The 23,580-nt window shown below is 38.5% G+C and overlaps 1 protein-coding gene and 1 long non-coding RNA gene across 3 annotated transcripts; one reads left to right on the forward strand and one right to left on the reverse strand.

Moving 5' to 3' along the window:
- Positions 1-735: 735 nt before the first annotated feature.
- On the reverse strand, positions 736-22,968 carry LOC138139415 (SH2 domain-containing protein 4A-like). Of its 2 annotated transcripts, none has more exons than XM_069059679.1 (4): positions 22,726-22,968; positions 4,941-5,651; positions 4,471-4,887; positions 736-1,150 (listed from the first exon to the last, which is right to left on the reverse strand). In XM_069059679.1, the coding sequence occupies exons 2-4, from the start codon at positions 5,641-5,643 to the stop codon at positions 1,035-1,037; spliced, it is 1,236 nt and encodes a 411-aa protein (XP_068915780.1). In that variant the 5' UTR covers positions 5,644-5,651; positions 22,726-22,968; the 3' UTR covers positions 736-1,034. The 2 variants fall into 2 exon arrangements, with proteins under 2 accessions (XP_068915780.1, XP_068915779.1); XM_069059678.1 differs by lacking the exon at positions 22,726-22,968 and adding an exon at positions 14,939-15,081.
- On the forward strand, positions 22,147-23,027 carry LOC138139418 (uncharacterized). Its single transcript, XR_011162290.1, has 2 exons — positions 22,147-22,515; positions 22,571-23,027. It is a non-coding gene; the product is annotated as an uncharacterized lncRNA (long non-coding RNA).
- The last annotated feature ends 553 nt before the right edge of the window (positions 23,028-23,580 follow it).

A 23,580-nucleotide genomic window follows, 5' to 3' on the forward strand; every position in this document is an offset into this window, starting at 1 on the left:
TATTGCTCGCGACAGTAAGTTGAGAAATTTGGTCTAAAGATTTATGAAAAATTACAAAACAAAAAAAAGGTACGCTTTGACAATCATCTCCAAGGAGATAGAATAAAATGATGCAAAAAGTACTGATTTTTCGTGTAAAAAAGTGCCACTTTCATTACGAAATGAAAAAAAGAGTTTTTGGGATTTTGTTTATTGTTTGCATAAACGCGCAACGGCAGAGGCATTTTTATTTACATTCGCCTTAAATCAGGATCATGTCTCTTTTCTCATCATTCGAATCATGGACCTTCGAATACATTTTAGTCGTCGTATTTTAACCTTTTCGTAAATGTCAGTTGTAACAAATAAAATTTTTGCCATAAAGCTTTATCTATGAATTCATAATTTCATTTTAAAACAATGCGATATTTAACATCGACGTTAGCGTTGCAAATGTATTGTGGGTTGCATTTTCAATTCCGCCGGGCTCATTATCACTCATGAAATACCCTGTATAAAAGTTTTTTTTTTTACATTTGGCGTTGAGTCGATTGTGAATGAACCGCTCTTCTTAAAAACACAATTTTTTTCAAACTGCAGATTAAAAACACAAACGCAAAAAGTGAGGTTAGATTTAAACAGCTGATCAGAGTATTCAGAGTTATAATGCGGTGGTGCGCTCACAATCGACTCTTCAACAAAATTGAGTTCAATATTTAATGTTTTTGGGATACAGAGTGGCGTAGTGAGAGTCGATTAAGCAAAAATGTATATTTTCGTACAGCGTCCCAACTATAGGGTTAAAATTGGGGCTAAGTAGACAGATACATACATACCGACTAACATAAATATTAAAAATCAATGCTACAAACACACAAGGCACAATTTAAGACCATAAAATCGATCGATATCATAAAAAGCGATAATCAAGTGCGAATATAATACTGAAATAGAATCGTTCCAGTGGAGTGGTATAAATCAACGATAAAACGGGTAATAACACAACTTAAAAAAAAATGCCAAACGATCACAGAGTTTGTTTCGAGATGCACGATTCATTGGTCGTCGAAGAGTTCAGCGAGGCTCGTCGAGCTGGGACTCCTGGGACACGCCTCCACCAGTTTCTCGCCGCCGGTCAGCGGATGCTGCCGGTGGTAGTCTATGAGATCACCTAAAACAAATCGATGTTATTAATCGACAGGAAGCGGGTGTCATCGACGTGACGCAATTGACAGGCCGATCATGCCGACAGCTGCGGAGGCGCACCTGTGACCCCTCGAATGCGCTTCCCGATAACTCGGATGAGTTTTTCACGACAACATCTGTTCCTGACCCGTTAGGTGAACAATGGATCGCTAATTCCCATTTCGGAAGGTCAATTCCGCGTTCCCGCTGTAATTTTACGCTCGTTTTCTGAAATATTGTGATGCGGCGGACGGAACAATAAGGAAGTTTACTTTCCCTGCGTCGACGAGAATTAATCGCGTTAGTCACCATTGTTTAATTGTTGCGATTCTTCGACTTTATACGTAGAAATTTGTTTCCAGGTAAATCTTGTCCGACAAGAAAATTCATTTTCCCATTGTGTTTATGATTCATGGGATGTTACCACAAACTCATTATTTTTTCTTCAATTAATTTAATCATTAATTAGTGCGACTAGTCGAGAATATCACAGTTGGCTGTGGCGTTCTTTTGTTTCAAGCCTACTGTTATTATTTGACAATTTTTCTTAATATCCTTCAATTTTATTTGAGTCATGTGTCCGGTCATCTTGACGATGTTTTGTTTGTTCAGTATGTGATTCACTCGAGAAAAAATAATCGTTTTGTGTGAATAAATACGAACAAAGTAAACAAACAATTTTCTTATCAAGTAGGCTGCTCGTAATTGTCTGTCATAATCGTAGTGGGTTGCGAACGTCGCCTACTTGATAAAAAAAATTAAATTCTAAATCTGCAGTATTGTTGAGCGTTTTTTTGCAATAGGATTTGCATATTTATTATTTATTCACTTACTCCGCACAATTTTACTATCTCACTTAAAATTTGCTGAATATACCGGGTGATAATAAAAATCAGTTCGTTCCATTTTTTTCTATTTAGAAAAATAGTTTAAAAAATTTAAAATTTTTGTTGTTTATTCTGGACATTATTAAATTCTATAAATTACTCTCAACCAATTTAAGTTTCAAGTTTTTCAAAAAAACTGTGAAAACCATGAAAGTGCTTTTCTAGAAAGTGGAGCACGCGCTATTGTGCATTCAAACTTGATGCAATGTCGATTGGAAAAGTGATTAAAAGAAAATGTTTAATGAATGCATCTCCATACATTTTCGAATTCTTTCTCTGTAGAATATTGTGGTACCAAATTGAAAATCATAGGTTATGTAAGTCCATTATTGACAGGTTTTTAATCAAGACTGTTGCATGATGAAAAATAAACAGAATATAGAAAAATTAAAGCAAAAAGACGTCGAACTAAGATTTAATAATTTGACATTTGACTTGACAATTTGAACACCTCGACATAGTTTGACATAATAAAATTATAGAGCCTCACAATTCCACAGGACCCTTGATATACCTACGTTCTTTTATAGACACTTTGTAGGTATAAATGTTTCTAACACCGTAGACGGTTGTGATTTACAGTCGCGAGCAATAAATTTTGGTCGTCAAGGTCATTCATTGACGTAATCGAAAATGCTCCGTTGTAAAACAGTCGTAGATGCCATAACCTAACATCATGTTGTATGACATTAATTGTCATTTTGTTCTCATTTTTTTGACACTTTGTTGACATGGGCATAATCAGGCAGGGAAATTTTTGAAATTTGTGACAATCTAACCAAATTTTGAAATGACATTGACGACCAAAATTTATTGCTCGCGACAGTAGATGTTCAGGTACAGATTTGCCGTCTCGTCTGGATTTGTGCTAGAACGTAAATTTGACATTTCGCATTTGTCACTTTGCGGTTTTCATTGTTTATAATTTTTCATAGTGTAAATTAGACCCGGAAATGGGTCTTTCTGTCACCCTACCCAGGACATTCGTTAATGTAGTAAGACGTCAATATTTTGTTTACATCTGAGCATTTCACGTAATAAAAAGTACTAAAACGAATGTACCTTACTACATTTGAGACAGAAATACCTGGTGACTTTTAATGACTCAAATTATTTTTGTTCGGTTGGCAACACATTTGCGATTTTATGTTGGTACACTTGACAGTCAAATTCAAATATGACACTTCAAAAGTCAAAATAAATGAAATTGTCATTATTTATTTCTAGAATCTTAACCTAGAAAGCGAATCAACAGACAACTCTTTGACAAATGACTTGACTAGGCGTACCAAATCTTCGGGAGTGCCAACCCACTAAATTTGGTCTCAATCATTAAAAGTCACCCGGTACATTCTTGTGTTGGTTCTGTCAAAATGCATTATTGGCTGTCTCGTATTTTTACGACAGATATGCGTCGTTATGACAGCTCCAAGCGTCAACTTCAAGTCTTACTTCACAAGTCTTTGACTTTTACTTATTAGGTGTTTTATATTTAACAAAAAACTAGTGAACGTTTTATGTGACATAATCAATAGGATATACAATGAGTCAGGTACAGTTAGATAAAATGTTTTTCAACAAAAGTTATATGTATTACGGTACACATAACAGTGGTGATAAATATCAACTAATAAATAAGGAAAATATACTTTGTTGAATTGTTGTCAGTTAGTTCACGCAATAATTTTAACAATTTAAAGTACATAATGACTACTTATTGTTTAGTTTTTGATTTCAAATTTTACACTGCTTCGTTGGCTTAGTGTACAGGTGTTTACAAAAAAAAGGGTACTGTCAGAATAAAATTGACACATTTTTACAATTTTTTCATAGTGTAAAATCTTCTTACCGGAGATATGTCAGACAAAATTCACTGACATTGTTCAAATGATTTGACAGGTATTGTCAAATCGACAAAACCAAATTTACATTAGGAAAATTTTCATTTCCCCATTTTTTTTTGCACCCAACTGTACCGTACAAAATACAAACTCATTTTATCCCAAAGTGTCAATTTAAATTTTTGCAGGTACCGTTTTTCTGACACTATATATGTCATACTAGCTGAATCCTAGTCTTGCCTAATAAAAATGTGCTTAATTGAACACTTCTTGCAAACTTTTCGAGTAAACTTCTTGCCCGTAGTCGCGTTCCCCTCCTCTCTCCTTAATTAATTTTTTGACACGTTAAGAAACTTATTACAGATCGAAACGCTTCATTTCCGTTAAAATTTCACACTTGACAAAAATTAATTAAAACGCGAGCCACCACTCAAATGCGCAATTATTACCCAATCCCCGCATAAACATTAAGCAACCGTCGGAGATAATCCCGTCTTAGAACTGAGCCTGCTTATTCAAATATCAAGTAACATTCCTGTGCGGCGACGTCACTCATCATGTGCGCATTACACACTTACGTAGTGAATTGTGTTCGATTTGGTTATTTCCTAGAAACTGGTAGTTCTGTGCGGCGCTGACCAGATAGTGCTTGCATTTGTCTTGGGCCCTGTACGAGATGGCGTAGCCCCAGATCCTCTCCGACAGCCGCACCAGGAAGCTGCCGTACGGCCTGTCCAAGAGCTGCTTCTCCGCCTCGGAGCGCGCGATCAACCCGTGGAACCAGGGTTCGACGTTGTTGGTCGGATCTAGAGCGGCCAGTCTGGTCCTCTCGTGGTTCCGGTACCACTCTATCACGGCGTTCCGACCTGGGGGTACTCCGGTGTTGACGGTGCTGTACGAGGTGTCGATCTCGAAGTTCGACGTCAGTCTGTGTTCCTCCCTCGCCCTTCTGGCGATCTCCCTGATCTGTTGCTCGGCCTGCTTAGCTTTGCGTTCTGCAAGCACAAGACGCTTCTTTAGTATCGATCTCGTCGAGAGTTTTGTTTACCTTGTTCCATCCAGAACTGTTCCTGTTTCCGCTCGGCTTCCTCCGCCTCTTTGGCCACTTGCTGCTGGTGTTTCTGCATCTTCTGGAAGATCTCGCAGGTCCGCTCTTCGGTCAGCCGCTTCTCCCACAGGGCCACCCTCTGGGCTACCTTCTGGGTGTTCAGCGAGATCTCCTGGAGGACGTCTCGGGTGTCGATCACGTTGTACTTGTTCTTGTTCTGGCCGTAGTTGTTGGGTTTGTTATTGATCTTCTCCCGCAACTCGTCCACCGAGCAGTAGATGTCCATATCGTCGTCCATCTGCATTTTGGGCGTCGATTCGATTTCTTCGATCTTCGGAGTCAGTTCGATGTAGAGTTGCGCTTCGACTTGCTTCCGCAGCTCTTCCGCTTCTTTCTCCGCCATCTTCCTGGCTTTTTCTATGGCTTCGTTTTTGAGTATTTCTTCGATGGACTTGTCGTCTTGGTGCTCGCCCATGACCCACACCCACGGCTCGCCGTCCTCACCCTTCAGGAACGTGACGTTCTTCTTCTTGTTCGTGGGTTGGATCATGTGGGGTTCGTTGCCGAGCTTGTCATTCCAGATCTTCCACCGTCGCACTTGTTCTTCGCGCATCTTGCAGAAGAGGGTCTGCTTCTGATTCTCATCCAGCTCCGCCAGTATGTCCGGGTCGACATACATGTCGCGGAGGATCTGCTGCAGCATTATTGATTCTGCAACCAAAGAAAATTCATGAGAAATTTAAAAAAAAAAGATTGGAAGATCTTGACCCTCAGCCTGGACCTAGCCCACCAGACTTGATCAACAAATTTGTTCAGTCTATTTTCTTTTCATTTGGAACCTGTTTTCGTTAAAAATATTCAAAAAGACGTATTTTTTAATTGTCAAAAATAGCGAGGTTATGCAACCAAATATACACCAACAAAATTTGACAGATCAGTTAGGATTTCTTTCTGAAAATATGACACCAGAATGTTGTAGCATAAAAATGTAATTGCAAAATAAAAACAAAGATAAACAATTAGGCAAAATAAAACTAGAGACAATAATCATTTTTACTTTTGCTTTCAATTTAATTTGGAGCGATTTATTCGAACGTCAAGCAGACCTCGACGCTCACATTGTTTCCACACGTCGTTCAACAACAACAAATATTATTTAACCGTTTATTGTTCTGTAAGAGTCGTTTTTATGAAAGTGGAAAATGTCATTACGCCATAAATATTCGCGACACGGGGTACAGCCACACTTTTGACTTTTGTCCGTTGCGCCACCGTTATTTCAAACGCGCAGTATTTACTAAGCAAATTATGACACACGGTACTGAAACATTAAATAGACCATGAAATGATCCCCTTTGTTCTGCGTTTAGACGATAATGAGTGGGTATGCTGGTGTTCATTAAGGGGACAATTTTTCGCGATTGCGTCATTTATGTTGTTGGCAAGTTGGTAAATTGAAATCTTCGCCGGGGACAGACTCCGCAAAATCAAACACATTCAGCTATGAATAAGCCAAACCGGTCGCGACACGCCATGATAAATCGTCTAATAAACGTTAATAGGCGTAGGTTTTTATTAGCGGAGTGAATTTCGCATAAAATGGAAGGATCAGGTTAAAGATTGTAATTGAGCCGTGTCGCGTCTTGCGACTTTTAGCTGGGGAACGGTGACAGAATCGGAAACTGGTGATGGATTGGGTTGCTTTCTTTCAAATTATTTAAAACGTCGATTTCTACCGAACAATTTTTTGGAAGTTCTCTAATTTCTTCAAGAATGTGAGGGTTCCCAATTCAATTTTGTGTGAGAGAGTCGTAAAGATTTATAGATGAGCGAAAATTATTCACAAATAGAAACGTCAGGACAATTGGAATGCTACGAAGGTGTCTGCGAATCGGTCGTGCTTGATGTGACACAAATTAACTGTCAAATGGAAATTCTTTATCGATGAACAAAATACTCGTTGAAGGAATCTATAACGAGATGAACGAAGTGTTCAACGTTTTGTGCTTTGATATCAAGTGATGAAGAGTTGAAGTAGAGCTTTTCAAGTTGGCAAATATTCCTCTGACACTTGCTCAAGAAACATTTGGTTCACAATAATTATTCGGTTTTTCTGTGCAAAATCAATTGTCAAAGTGTTGTTAGGTTTCCAGAAAATTCGAAACAGTGAATTTTATAAATCACGTTTGAAACATTGACTTTTGAAATTGTCACCGATTGTCACATTTGACAATTTAAATTAAACACTCAAACATATGCAACATAACCTCAATAATGATATAGGGGAAATCTAGGGTGAAATTGAGATAGAACTGGACCAAATGTCAATGATTTTTAATATACAGTTTGGTCTTTTTCTGTATTTTGACACTGACAATTGATTATTAAAAAAAACGGACTATAGATCAGAAGTGCATTCTCCCCATATCACCACCCTGAAGGGAAACGTCCGAACGTTTGTAAATTTACGAACGTGGTCCTAACCTAATTTTTGTCATTGACCTTTTAAGACATACTTCACAATGTTGTCAAAAATTCAAAGGCTACTTGATGAACTTTTCGCATGAACATTCGATACTTTTGACTCGCAATGATTGTGAATCTCGTCAGGGTCCAGGATAAAGGATAAAAGGTAGAGTCCTTCAAATAACTAAATTAAATAGAAGTGAGTCAGCCTGCAGATAGTTGGCGATTATGACAAGTACCTACGTTTTAAGGTACACTTAGATAAGTGATAGCAAAAGTAAACAAGGAGGTATATTTTTGTTAAAAATATTTGTATTTTGTGTCAAAAACAACTAATGAAGTATTTGACCTATTTTACTTTTGCTAAACATCAGTTTTGGTCGAGTGGTCGACCTTCAGCATTATAATTATGCAGAGAGAGTAAAAACTGATACATGCAATTTACCTAACTATAACAACTGACCGTTTGCGACACACACGCAAAAAGTTTTAGGTAAAAAGTCCTACTAGCACGCGCTGCAAACCATACGATTTTGAACCACCAAAAACAAAAATTGCTAATTTTGTTGGTTGGGGTCACAAATAAGTCAACAAATTTTAGTTCACTCTGAAGCGACAACGAATTTGGTAAATGTCGCCACAGTGTTGACAGACAAGTCTGTATAACACTCCTGAGCCCACAAAAATCGTGTTCACTTGTTTGCTCAGACCACAACTTCAAAGGGAATCTGAGTGACGACAAATTTTTGCATTTCTGCGAATTTCAATTAGTGTCAGTTGGGATTTTAAATGTCACATCTTACAAATTATCGTAGCTTGGATTATCTCAAATAGTTATCTTGCATCAGTTACCTTTCACCTGATAACCGTCTCACTCTTTCTTTAATCGTCTTCAGTCAACTTCATCACTCACCAAAGCCTCAAAACAACTAGATTTCGATTAACTATTTTAACTTGAAATTTGAGTCACCATGACGAACACTGTCAAAACCATGACATAACACCTCTGACCCCATTTCTGCAGTCAATTCGTGATTTTACCATTTTCCAATTTGACTCGTACCATGCTATAGTACCTATAAGAGGCATTCCAAGCACTCCGTGATCGTTTAATTCCATTGTGCAACATTCGTAAAAATAATGAGCAAATATCCGGTTCATTGTTTGGGTGAGGCGGGATCAGTTATGAATTATCAAAATAACACGTCGACTTTATGGAACGGATGCAAATGAACCATGACTAGAGCGTACTGGAGCAAGCGCCGATCCAGTACTGCACTGTTCCACAATCAAGGTGAAGCCAAGTTGCAAGAAGTAAAGGTCAGATTCACTTTCACCGAGGTACAAAGAAATCGGTGGGTGCGTTGGAGGATTGTTGGTGGTGACTCTTCGAAAACTCACCCTTTACGCGGACGTGCACACACTGCCACGCGGAGCGTGTTTAATCGAGGGGCTATTTCCCAGTGCATCTATAAATAACGCGATAAATTTAAACGTGATGAGTCAGACTGGAAGGGTACGAGTGTCTGGGCAGTACACTAATAAACTAGGAAGATTCCATGTGACGAGGGGTGAAATAGAAAAATGCGAAATCTGGGGGAGTACCAGAAGGAAAAAAAAGAATCAAGGGATTGTTTTGTTGGAGGGAAAAGTGCGGAAGCGCTTTACGTTTTGTTTTGTCAATTACTTAAATCTACCCCTTTGGAGATCTTTTGACAAACGGGGTTACAGTCAAGAAGGGTCGTGATTGTCGTAAAACGTTGGTGTTCAAAGAAGACATTATTGACTGCACCAGGTAATCATACAAGATTGTGAGTCTTTTTGATAGGTTGGTAATACTTTTTAACACATTGCTTTTGCAAATCAAGACACTGGCATAGAAAAAGTCATTTTAACATTTATTAATAAATTTTCTAAAATACATTTTTTGTTCGACACTGTCAGAAATTGAGAATTTTCTCCTGTGTGAACGGATTTTGATAAATGTCACAACTTGTCAAAACGAAACGTCAACCTAATTTTAAAGATTTTAAGCGATTTGCAGCTTTTAAGGGGCTCGTCGAACAAAAAAACGTTTTGTATTCAACTCGTTCGTGTGTAAATTGGGCTTTTTTTGGCATGAGTGGACCAGTTTAAAATGCTCGTTTTTGACATGAGTGGGCCAGTTTAAAACGCTCGTTTTGGACATGAGTGGACCAGTTTAAAACGCTCGTTTCACTCATGCTAAAAAAAGCCCAATTTACACACGAACTCGTTAAATAAACTACTATTTTCTAAAAATGGTTTTCACTGTTGAGCACAACATATTTATTACAATGGTCCATTTCCGGGGAGATTTTATTAATGAAAATGTTTAATTCAATTAGTAGAACATAATAATGACTTTTTTTTGAGGAGGCTTGGTTTCTCTTTTCCGGTTTCGTTAAAAAGTAAGAAAATGAATGCATCAAAACATTACACTATCTTGCAGGATCAGAGGATAATAAAAATATGATAAATTGTTGAAGGAACTAAAATATAAACATTTGTGAGGAAAAAAAACAATGTTAGTTTATAGATAGCACAATCACATTACACTTGAGAAAACAACAGTTTGAAGACAAAGCAACAAGGGAAAGACAAGGTTGTTGTTGACCTGCGTTGTTTACAGCCTACAAGGACGTAGGCGTGATTTTTAAAGCCCAGAAAAAGAACACAATCAAATTCAGAAATACAACAATCCTACGCGGATGACACAATAGTTAGCCAAAAGCCGACGGCTTCCCACTGAGACTCTTACGTGAAGCATTATAAATAAATGTTTGTGTCAAATTGTCAAAAGACAGAAATAAGAAAATGATGTATTAGAACGAGTGAAATAAGAAAACAGAGAAAGACAGTGAATCAAAGAATCTGTGGACATCCCGATGATGGCTCAAATCTAATTCTCTCTCCTTTTCTCTCCTGATCTATCCCCCATTGTGTCCTTCTAGTGTGGAATACCAGACAGTACTTTTCCGAGAAAAAGATTGAATAAAAGAATCTATGGACATCCCGATGGTGGCTCAAATCTGCTTCTCTCCTCTTTTCTGTTCCGATCTATGCCCCATTGAATCCTTCTGGTGTGGACTACCAGACTGTACTTTTCTACACCCGTCCCTCGGCCACACCGCAACCTCCAAGACTTTTCCCCGACCCAAACGGAACCTTTTCACCGCGCAAATGTCGCAAGAAAGCGGCTTTCCAGATCGAGAGAGTCCGCGCACAGTTTTTTCGCAAATTTATTGCGGTTCGGCGCACTTTTAAGGTCACGAGGCCGTGAAGGCTGACTCTTCAGCGTTGACAGATTAATCGCCAGTTTAATTAGTCCGGCGACCGATCGCCGTAAAAGCGTCTGCGACAGCAGGGGCCCCTTCGCAGATCCTTGCGGCGCGTTCGCGGTGACATAATTTTGGAAAATTGCGGTGCAGAACTGATGGAACAGCGAAAGTGAATTAGGCGGCGTCCATCAGAACGGAAAAAGGATTCGGTGTGCTGAGTAAAAGTCGTGGGTGGGGTCACTTTGCATGGGACGTAAAAGGCGAATTCGATTTACAAACGAACGGCGGCGTGGGACTGCCATGGGTGTTTGGGGACATAAAAAAATATATTGCTATTTTTTACCAGCTGACCGTGTTGTTACATAACGACGTAAAATTGTTTTAATCACCATTACCAAGGTTTCGGTGAAAGTTATTTTTTTTTGGGTACCGAACGGGTACGACTAATTGGCTTAATAACATCGTATTAGATAACCGATAATTTTGGACAAGTACCAGACAACATTTCAATTTTATCGTTTAACTGATGGCGCAATGACACAAGATGACTCATGAAACTTGCAGTCCACTAGACTTGACAATGGTTAGCCAAATATGGCACAAACGGGAGTGCCTCAAGGCGCAGACAGTGCACCTTTGTTATTCCACGTATGCTTTACGTCGAAGAGCCGATGTGTTCGATGTGTCATGTCAAATCGGCGTGAAGCGAGTTTCTATTCTCTTTGTATTGTAATTAATGATATAGGATCAAAAACACTGGACTAAAATTGTTGGATTTGGTGAAAAACGTTGACAACTCGGCTTCGCCTCGTGCCTGAAACCTTGTCGCGCTGTAAAATACACCTACCGTACTCTAATGTAATAACTCGTCAGATCCCGCAAAAACACTCGTAATTAATTCGACAAAATAATCATTTCATTATCAATCATCATTTTCCACATCGTTACTTATTGGAGAAATGAAATGCTTCCTTTTGATTGTTTTAATTACCCTCTACAGACCCGGAATGATATGTTATTTACTTAACCACACCTAATCAAATATGGTTAATAGAATTTAAGTGTAGGTTTAGTGTAAAAAAATCTGATAAACTGTTCTGTACATTTTAAACGCAAACAGCACCATCAGGAACTAGCTTTCCTGTCACTCGCGTTTAGAATCGCTTCCAGCGAATGAGGAAATAATCAATAATTATTTTCCGCACGGAAACGTCGTGGAAAGTGCGAACCCCTGCAGCGAGCCAACGACACCGCTCCACATCCATCACTATTAACAGACAATGGGGTCGCCACGGCAATTAAGAAACTGCATGACCGGCCAACTTTTACAGAAGAAGAAGAACGAACACTGATAGGATGGTGAAGAATGCGGCTGTACCGTAATCGCGATATTGAAAACCGCACGTGCAAGGGTGAATCTCCTTCACCTACTCCTCGGAAGACGTCCTTCTGGATCCAACGCCGGAGGACGCAACACGTGTAGCAACAAATTCAAAGAGCAAAAAGATAAAGATGTTGACAGAGCACGACGTGAGAAAAGTCGCAAAACAATGGCCGCGAAAGATAATCTCGTCAAAAAGAGAAGTTGATGACACGTCGAGATTTGTACCTTCGCGTCGATTAAAACGATCTAAAAACACGCCAAGTAGTAAAGTAGACAATTACATTTATTTAAGTGGCACCTAATTAAGCGGAACATGCAACCGGATTAGTTATGTCTGTGGGGTTCAGATCCGGCGACCCAGGTGGCCGACAACTGGAATTCTTCAAGTGTAAACATGTGCGCTGTTGGGACGTCGATGTTCCTTGAAATCTCTGTTTATAGCCAGATTAGAAGGTACACAGCGATAAGAAAGGGGTTTTGCAACACAATAATAGTACAATAAAACGTAACAAATCATGTGTTGTTTGTTTTAATTAATGAAAAATATGTAGTACCCGGAAGATTCAAATCTGCCGGATCTGGCATCATGAGACAAATGAAATCGCGGAAAAACATTGCTTTCTAATTTTATTGCAGCGCCACAAGTGTCTACAACCGGACCTCTTCAAACGATCTCAACACTTGAGATTTATCGGATGTGACAAGAGTATCACATGAAAGCCGGCTTGTCGATATTAAAACACGATACAAAAGTGGTTCTAGTGGTGGGTACGTGATGTACCAGATCTAAATCCTACAGAAAACTGATGGGTGGCATTAAATTAAGATAAGAATGACTGTTTAGAGCTCAGATTTGCTGCCGCGTACGTTTTTTGCTCAGTTGAGTTAAAATTCAATTTCTACATTTTGAATTTGTGTTTCGTATAAAAAAATCCCAAACGGCACGAACTTCTTGGAAAGCACTGTTGACAAAATTGTCTCCATTATTTTTGATGATTAGAGGTTTGGAAAAATATCAGTACCATGGACAAGGACCCAGCAATTGACAACATCTCTTTCATCTTTAATTGCGAAGATAAAAGGTTCCCAGACAAGTTTTTCTACATAATTGTTGTGTCCCAACCCTTGTGACAATTAAACCAGATAATTCTCATTACTGTAATTATGTAAAAAAAAAACATTAGCCTCGAGAGAAATTGAAAGCACACGGCGCAACACGCGACTGTCAGGAGAAAATTAAAATAAATTAAAACGACTAGAATAAAAACTAGTTTCCCAGAGGGAATAAACATAGAGAAGAATGCTTCCAAATTACAGTAGCGAGTCTTGAAATGGAAAAACAAAACAAATATTTGGTCCAGAATGCAATAAAAATTGTGCTAAATATTTCGAAATTAGGTTATCAGTGCTTGAAACGGAGATCTTCCAAGAAATCTTTATTTACGTCAGTACTAACAAATACAGGGGACAAATAAAGAGGGGATAAAAGTGTCGTCTTCAAACCAATATACCTAATAAAGTTATGAACTGGAAATGTCGATATTTATTTGTACAAAAAAAAAGATATCGATCTAAGTTTTTTCCCTCAAGAGGCACCTAACGGGCCTCTATTGTTCGGTAGTATATATATCTGTGGCGACTTAAATTTCCAGTGTACATATCAAACACACAGTTCAATGACTTTATTTGTGGTGTATTTAAAATGCATTTAGGTAAAAACAAAAAATAAGGTAACAGGTCCGGACCCAAGTTTACCGGCGCGCCTCAAGTGTCAACAATCAAACCTTTTCTGTCTGCAGTAATTGACGGTGCACACGAGTTCCCGTCAGCATAATATTTTATACCTGGGCTTGGACATAGGCCTTTTAATCCTGCACACGAATTCCCGTCAAGGCAAAAATGCACCACAAATTCTAGACTCGAATTCCCGTCAGAAAAAAATCTTGGTTATTAAAGCACTGTTACGAAAGTAAGATTCAATGATGAATCTTCTATGTTCTGAAGTAAAAACCATTTTTGCGTTAAAATTTGGTTAATAGTGACAGTTGTTTGATGTTTATTAGCTGACTTAGCACAGATACGAAAAATCTGACACTGTCAAAGTCACAGCCGCCCCTTATCTAAGTATATCATTGTTGATCACAGGCTATTTGTAACTTTTTAAAATTAAAAAAAATTTTGGTCCACGTAATGGTAAACAACAATGGTTCCTGGCAACGGCTAGAGAGGTAGGTAAGTAAGGGATTGAAGCGCTCTTTTGCCCTTGACGGGAACTCGAGTTATGGATTATATCAGTTGATAATTACCTGACGGGAATTCTTGCATTACTTTATGACAAGAAATAAGTCAGACGGGAATTCGAGTGCGCCCGTAATTGACACCAAGCACGCTTCGACGCTTTACGAGCTGGCCATCTCCAAGACAACGTAATTTCTCCTGGTGCTATCAAAATGAATTTGATTGGCGCGTTAACGAGGCAATAAAACTTTCATTATCACTTTACAAACAGTTCCGTTTTGACCCAAATTGGCAACAATAAAAAAATTTCAAAACTAGAGTATCAGTCGCTGGGCGATTAATAAACACGCTTAATTGTATCAAATGGAGATTAATTTTCACGGCTTTGTTGCCATTCATTAATTTTTCAAATGCAACCATTAGAAAAGAGGTCGAGTGCAATACCTCAATGGAGGCAAAATCAAGGCCACACGATCTAACGCCAAAATGTCAGATTCGGGAAATGTGGGCGCCAAATCGGCGCCAATTAGCAAAACAGTGCCAGGGCGCTGTCTAAATGAATCAAACTGATTGGATAAATACTAGACAAGCTACGAGCGTCGATTGTTTACCTTCTTCCATTTTTTTGGGGCCGGTGTTGACGCACACACAAACCACACAGAGACGACTGAAACTGATAATGATTTGGACCCGTTAGCTTTGATAATTCCATGACGACATTTCATTATTTATTAGGTACATAGAGTGATCTCGGAATTATCTTCGACGAACTGTATCACATGATACAACACATTGGATGGAATACTTTCAGATTTGGACCATTTGACTCTTTGACATCTCGCTCTGATTGGCTAAATAGGGTGCGGAGAGAACTTTCCGCTTGGTTCGTCTTTTGCTGCGCCAAAATTTATCTTTACGACCAATTCATCTTCCAGATAAGCCAGGAAATTCCGACAAGGGCAGCAAGTTCAAGGACGCTAAGTACATACTCCCTCCAAGCACGCACAAGAACGGACCCAAAGTTGTGCCTTGCGGCAACAACAAACTCCTTGTTTGAATCTTCTTCACCCGCACGCTTCATTTTCTTCACCTTCACTCCCGCAAAGCCTTGACACGGTTGCAGTCATGTATTTTGCGTTTTCAAGTAAACGCTTCCGTTCCATTTTTTCGATTGCACTCGGTACTGCTACTACTAGATTACATCAAAAACGCTGGAACTCGTCTTGTTGTTAAGTGCTCCACTTGTAATTGCTGATAAGAGTGAATCACTGATCCGACTTAACACCAGACACATTCCAACTTCTACAAATTCTTCGAATTATTGTGATAAGATCAACAACCTGTAATGTGCGTATTTGTCGTACTGGGTGCTAATGGGATCAAGGTTACCAATAATAAGTGACTCATTGCTCGCAATTTTATTTAGGTACCTTGTGGTACTACCGCACGCACTGTTGGCGCCCAAGACGAAAAGTACAACCTTTCTGGTCCATTAAGCGTGATTCACAAAAATTCAAGGAATGGACAAGTATACGGTACTAGTCGCGGTACCGAACGTAATGGGTCGATCTTGACATTTACATCTTGCATTTCGCAGATGTTGCGATGGCTCGTTAGACGCCATTAAGATTTTTCTCCATTGTGGTTGATGCGAATTTGTCTTGGATTTGATAACGGTACCGCGCAGTACACATTCCGGCGACTCACTCCACTTTCAACTTTAATTGTTGAAATTAAAGTTGATCAATCATCGCCAACAATAAGAAATGTAATCATATTACTCGTGTACTTTCACTCGTAACGACTTTTCGTGGGAAATATCCATTACAATCGACCAATTAAGAACAAAGGTACGAGTTTAATTAATTTTGATTCAAATGGTACCACCACGATGGTTGTTTTCCAATATTTAAATCGACCACTTGGGGTGACGAAACCGTCACACTCCAAGGAATCCGACGCTTGCTACTTTACAATTAAAGTAGTACCGAAATAATTACGAGTACTGTGTGAAATTGACCTTAAAAATTAATCTGGCAGCGTTTGAATTTTGATTGGGAGCGTCTTCAATCTGTTCCTCCAACAACAATGGAACTGCAATCAGATTAATGTGGCGTGAAATTAATTTGAAACAATCACAAAAAGAGTGCAATTTCTGTGAAGTACGCGTTCAAAAATTGTGACCGGGTCAATGGAGCGGAGTTGTACAATGCAGATGGTACAGCTCGAGAGTGGGTCCAAATCTGGCAACCTTGGCCCCGGTCAAGTCAACTGGTACTGTTTGGTGCGCCAGCTATCTTCAAGATTTTTCCCGCGGTACCATTTGCATCCTCTCTAGTTCTTTTGTGTTACTAATTATGGTCAAGTACTGTCGCCAAGTACAGAACCGAAACGAAACACCTACAGGGTCAATATGACAAAGATCTAATCCGAACAATGGTACCACCTTGACGAAAATCATTCGACATAAAGAAGGTTAAGTTCCTCGTAAAAAACCGTGCTCAATCATTTTCCGCTCCCATCGACTGAACAATAATTTTGCGTGGAGCTAAACACAATGACATTAAAGCGATAAGAATCGAGATTCACTCAGCTTAAATGTCTTCATCTGACTCTCGAATTGTGCAAAACTCCAGCAACATCTTCCGAGAGTTGCTGATTTCCCGTTTTGTCTGATTATTTTCCTTTGCGCGGACATTAACCTAGTAGTACCGGAGCGATCGGCCTTCCAATTAAATGGAAAAGGTCACCCAACAGTACCAATTTCCATTTTGATCACTACCTTCAACATCCAATGACAATTCTGCACCTGAATCATTCTGGGTTTCTATAGCTCTGACCTGCCATGATCTCCTCGTTGACCCTTCATTTCCTCCTCGGAACGTGGAGAAAATGCAAAACAGCAAGGATTTTCTTCACATGTGGCCGAGTTTTATGGCGCTTTCATGCAAATGGGACGGCAAAGGTCACGGTATAAATTTACACAGTTTGAGATAGCGCAGCTTTGAAAAAGAAATATGTCTGCCTACTGTTATCTGGCACTTGACCACACATTCAAGATTTAGTGGTTCGCACTGATACAATCTTATCTGCTTGTTCCTAATTGCAACGTGAAGCTGTTCTCGGATGTAATCGTTGTGTCCCAACCCTTGTGACAATTAAATCAGATAAAAGAGCAATTTGGTACTGCTGTAATTGGCGTAAAAGATGTTTTAGCCTCGGGAGAAATTTTACAAAAGCACGCGGCTGTCAGAAATAAATTAAGCTCAATTAAAGCAACGAGAAAAAAGAAATATCTTCCTTTCAAGGTGGCGGAATCTACAAGAAAAAAAAAATATACATTTTTACCGCAAGGAGCATTTTGAGTCCCTTTGCTGTTCAAGTCAACTTTTTTCTACAACCTTAACAGAAAGTAAGGTTTTGTTTCCTCGTTTTACGTATCGTAGCGAGTAAAATTGTGTTAAATAATACATTTATTATAATATACGCGCTAACTGTTAAGCAATAATATTTATTAGCTATGGTCGTGAGTAATGACTCGTTACTCCACTGGTTGTGACCAATCGCAAAATTGCATTTGCAAATCATAGCGTGAACTATGAAATTACAATGACATTCATATGTCATAATTATTTCGTAATGTCATAAGTTGCGAGTTTTAAAAACAAGTAATGAATGAATTTTGATATGACAAGAATGAAAATTGCACGTTATAGACAAAGTATTGTAATTACTCGCGTGTAATTACTATTAGACACTCGCACGATTTGTGCACTCGTCCACGACTTGTACTTGAGTAATGCCATCATTACATGCTCGTTAAATAATACACTATTACACCTCATCAAAATTTATTCAAACCTTGCTTGAAAAATAAACCAAATTACATCATCGGTAATATTTTGGTATTTCTTTCCGTCATCCGTTTTTTACTAATACTCCATTTTATACTCTTCCCATGCTTCAATTCTTCAAAAATTCGTAAGAACGAGAGACACACTATCGAGAGTTAAATACACTGTAAAACGCCACCTTGATCACGGCAAGTGTGCTTACTTATCAAAGTAACATCAGTTCTAATTTTGAGAAATTTTCATGTTTTTTTTTTCTAAACAATAAAAATAATATACACACTTTTAGTGTAAATAGTCGTTTCCTGTTGTCATAAAAATAATAACGTATGAGCCACACTTCTCCCAATTTATTTATTTTAATTTAATTCAATTTACAAAATGTATTTGATTTCATTTTAAAATAAAGTCACTTATATTAATTTCTTTTCTAGTTTTGCTACTTAAAAATACGATCTCTCATTTTTATTCTTTATTAAATACTGTCACTATCTTCTAATCATAAATCATAACAGAGAATTAAATATTTCATTGTGATTTACATAATTCTTAGCCAATTCTGCACTTGAACCTTTACCCAACGTGTTTACTTTGTCTAATGTATCATAATTCTGTCATTGACCTTCTATTGAATTTGCATTTTGTAATTTTCCTTTCTTAAATTTCCAAAACCAAATCTTCCATGCAAATCCACCACGGAAGGTCATCCTTACAGCCATAAATTTTCCCCAATTTGGGAGTCACTTTCAAAAGAAATTAACTCTGCATCTGCGTCTCTTTGGACAAGCATTCCCCCACGTGTCTACTACTGGGCCATGTCTGTTGATAAAATCTGTCCATTTTCCTATCTGCTGGTTTCTAATTGCCACATTAAGCGGGTCCCAGACAAGTTTTTAACTTAATTGTCTTGTTCTGACCCTCGTAACATCCATTACCGTAATGAAATAATTCCAGTCTCTGTGGTAAAAATTTTAACCGGATCGGGGACACGAGAGCACCATTTTCCGGTGTTCCAACAGGCAAAAATTTGATTTATCTCGGATTTACTGTTACATCCTGCGTACAATAAATTATGACCGTCAAGAAAGTATATCACCGAGCGTGTACGCCCCGAGCCAAACTAGCTCCACTTAGAACTAGCGCGAACTAGTACCAGTTCCGCTACGGTACCGGCCGGTCTATCCGGAAAAACGCAAAGAAGTCCATGTTTTCCTGGCTCGCCTCAAATTGGGACCGCAACTTTACGTAACAGCACACGCACCCGCGCTAATAAATAATTTATCAACTTTCCTCGCATAAAAGTAAAAATCGAGTAAAAGTTGATAAGCGAAACAACGCATTTGTTATTTAAATGGATGCGCGCCGGATGTTGATTTCTTTGTCTGTTCGATTAGTCGAAGAGGAAAAATTTAACAGGGGCCTTGACACCTCGCAGACCTTCGACTGCTTTTACAAACAAATTCTCATACACGGAGCTGACATCACATTTATTTGACGGAAGTTTCGAGCTGCTCAATTCATTTTAATTACAAATGGGGCAATTACGCCAAGAAAGCTGATGCTTGTAGCCTTGGTATCGCATGTTATCATCCATTTCAATTTAAGTGCTTGCCTTTTGGTTGGATTCCCTTCGGATGATAAGGTTGGAGCGTGAGAGTGTCCCCCATTTAAATTCATTTCCGCATCCGCGAAAAATAACTGTTTTGTTATTACCTCCACGTTTCGTTATCTTGCTCCTTTTTGCTGTCGTTGTCCCCGCGTTATCACAATCAAAACGATCGTTTTGGGTTAAGTGGCAATTTAATTATCTGCCTGCGGAATTTGATTATTTGATAATTGGAAAACAAGATCGAGTGAAAGCAATGCGAGGTGTCGTGAAGGCGTATCTTTCTTCTGCTGTTCCTACTCAGATTCCTCATCTACTTTTTTCACTTTCTTCACTCCCTTTTCTTTCTTGTGCTTTCACTACTTCTGGATCGTCATTAACTCATTACATTGATTCTTTTTCTTTTTGATTAAAAAAGTAGGTCTCTGTATCTAGTTACTGTGATACTTGGTGCTCCAAATTACTGTGCAAATATTTCACAAACACACCTTCAGATTAAAACTAAATTTCATTGAAAAATAATCTAACAATTTAATTCCAAATGACTTCCTCAGATCAAATTGTTGACCACACAGGATGAGTCTGTTACATTCTTGATTATTCATTCATTAATTTTTTTTCTTCTTCTCTTGCTTCTTGTTTGAAAGACTTTTTGAAGCTTTTGCTAACCTTAATGGTTTCCTCATTTTTTATATTGATGTGGAAGAGTTGTATTAATTTGTTAGGCTTCCACAGGAAGTTTGAGAAAGTGTCAGTTTGGAACATTTCACACCGGAATTCCGTCATCAATTAATTTTGCCGATCCATTTTGGAGGTAAATGGTAGTTAAGGAACATGACGCACAACAAATTGACGACAAAACCATGAACTTAAAGGAATTATGATGTCAATCTGTGGTTAAGCATATACGCTGTGCAACCATTGGGGTTATTGTGGAGGAAGTAATTTAGGTTGGTAGTCAATAATAAATTGAAAATGTAAGAAAAAAATTAATAAAACGAATGGAAAAAATGTGCCAAAGCAAGATTTGGTGGAGGCCAACTGTAAAAAATTACTGATATTCTACTGGTATTCTACTCTATTCTTTAAAAAATGTGATTTTATGCAATAATAGTAGATTACATACATAAAATTACATTTATTTTTTGAGCTACAATTTTTTTTAATTGCTTTTAGTCTTCTACGTTGCCAAACAACCTCGTAGGTAAAATTTCGGCACATTTTAAAAATACACCCTGTACATTTTATAAAATATGATATACAGGGTGTATTTTTAAAATGTGCCGAAATTTTACCTACGAGGTTGTAGGACAACGTACAAAACTAAAAGTAATTTTAAAAAATTGTAGCTCAAAAAATAAATGTCATTTTATTTTTTGACATAGAATTTTTTAAATATTTTTTCCGAGTTCTACACGAAGCCAGTAGCTCGTGATTAAAATTTGTGCACGCATTTCAAAAACACCCTGTATATCATTAAGAGTAGAAGTGAGTATTTTTGTGCTAAGCCCAGAAATTGAAGACCGAGACGAAATTGAGGTCGCCAACTGGGCGCCTGCGGACGTTTCAACTCCTAGGACTCGAGCGATTTTCGACCGCTTGAAGATAAAATAATTACAAATTTGTTTATTTTGCAATTTTTCCCAATTTAAAATTTGCTACTCTTTGGTACCGAAATACATCTTGACAGTTTACGCAAACGAGAGGAATTTTAAAAGAAAATAAATGCTTCAGGCAGCGTGGCAGTGGTGGAAACGCCCTTAGAAATGATGCGAGGAAAATATTTATCTACTAAATCACCCGCGAAAGATAACATAAACAAATAGCTTTCGTACGAATGCATTAACGGAAAAAAAATGCTGGAAAAAATTTAATACTCGATAAAAAGCGCTCGTGGATTTGCAATTAAAATTTTCCTGAGATTCATAACAACAAATGGGAATTTTACTATCGCATAAAAGTGAAATAAGGTAAACAACGTTTTAATCTAAAAATCTTGTGAAGCTGACAAACAAGAATTTGTTTCAATAAAACTGATTAATTTATAGGAAGTTGCAGCTGGAAATTTTCATAAAAATTTTGAAACCGTCAACCACATCGAGCCAGACTCAATATTGCAATTTCTGCAACGACCACCATAATAACATACTTTTTCTCTTTGTTTATTGTTCGGGAGTTATTGTTACGAGTTATTGAACTTGAGTCGAGTCGAAACCATTCGATTACAACAAATAAGCGTGCATTTCCACGTGACCCCTTTTCACACCAATCGACGAAGAAAATGTGCAAGTTTGCATAAAAATGAGTAGCATCCGAGTCTTCTTGGAAGCGTCGCTGCACAGTTATTTCCCACAGTTGCTGATTGTGCATGGCACATATCCATCGCGGTACCGTTGGGGGCAAAATTGTACCAAACGGTACTGCCGCGACAAGTGCATCAATTTTCGTCGATCTCGACACTCTTTTTGTCCAGAGGTCCCACATGTGGTACCCGAGTGTAAAAAGACGGACACGGCGCATATGTAATGCTAATGACCTATTGTTCTAACTCTGATTCGTAACAAGACGGATAAGTTCATGATTGTGATACATGAAAAAATCACCCATTGTTCGCTCCCATGAATTATAATAATCGGTGAAGGATGGTCGCCATTTGAATGGGAAAGAGACGAAACTACGCCACCCCGACTTAAGCCAAGTCAGTAGTGACTTAAGCGCTTTATTATTCCAAGTGCGTAAGCCATCACAGTCACATATCTGTTCTGTGATCACATTTCAAATTGCAGTCTGGCGCCCGGCTTCCTCACAGGTTCCCATGGTCTGGGCCCATCTGGGTTTTACGACCAGATGCGACCATCTCCTGTTTGTTTTCGGGCAACCGTTCGATGGTACCGAATCAACGGTGCTTCACAGATCAAGAATCGGGAGGAAAATCTCTCACCTCTTTTGGTACCACTCCTGGATAATTCTCTTGGGTGTCGAGACCAACCAAAATCGCACTCGATGTTACAATCCCATCGGGTGAAGAGTGCTCTTCTGTAAACACACGAAACCGCACAGAATCGATCTTCGACTTGTCAAATCAGCGAAACCGTGAACATGTGTGCTGTGGACGGCGCATGCACTAGCAGGAGGGTTATAAACCTGCTCTGACCACGTTCTGGTGCCGACTGAAGTGTCGAATCGACGAGCTTTGCGGCTGAACAGAAGGAGGTGGTAACAATTTGTGCGACGAAGATCAAAGGAGCGTCGATTTTTCGGCAGGAAAATGAGAAACATGGTAATGATGAGTTGAGGAAAATCGTTTCGCGGCGTTGGGGTCTGAGAAACGATTGGTTTTTAGTTGTTACGGTGAATTCTTGTTGATTGGGACGGTCGGGATTGGATTGATTTATTCCAATTGGACGATTGGCCCAGTTAAACGATAAAGGAAAATTGTGTTGCTGAAGTCGTAAAATTTGAATTTTGCAAGTGGTGCAGTGGCACCACTTGAGGAAAAAATAATTTACCATAGATACAAATTACAACGATTTAATTCGTTTGTTAAATATGTAATTGCGTTGCTGGATTGCAAAACACTCAAATCAAATGAGTGATGACAAAACGGTATAATTTATCAACAAAAGGATCGTTTACTTACATTCTTGCAGCCTCTTATTTATAAAGTGAACCGAGCCAGCCTGATTCCAGGGTATCACTATTTGCTGCTCCTGACAAATTCCATTGTGACATTATTTACGACCGGAAAAAATATTTAAAAAAAATCTGTCAAAAAATAAAATGACATTTATTTTTT

The sequence above is a fragment of the Tenebrio molitor genome, chromosome 9 (assembly GCF_963966145.1).
Source record: "Tenebrio molitor chromosome 9, icTenMoli1.1, whole genome shotgun sequence".
Classification (NCBI taxonomy): Eukaryota; Metazoa; Arthropoda; class Insecta; order Coleoptera; family Tenebrionidae; genus Tenebrio; species Tenebrio molitor.

What these genes read in the sequence shown, in the direction of transcription:
- LOC138139415 (XM_069059678.1), bottom strand. An exon ending in ACAGTTCTGGATGGAACAAG is followed by an intron (nt 4,888 to 4,940) that starts GTAAACAAAACT and finishes TTGTGCTTGCAG; the next exon opens with AACGCAAAGCTAAGCAGGCC. An exon ending in AATCGAACACAATTCACTAC is followed by an intron (nt 1,151 to 4,470) that starts GTAAGTGTGTAA and finishes GATTTGTTTTAG; the next exon opens with GTGATCTCATAGACTACCAC.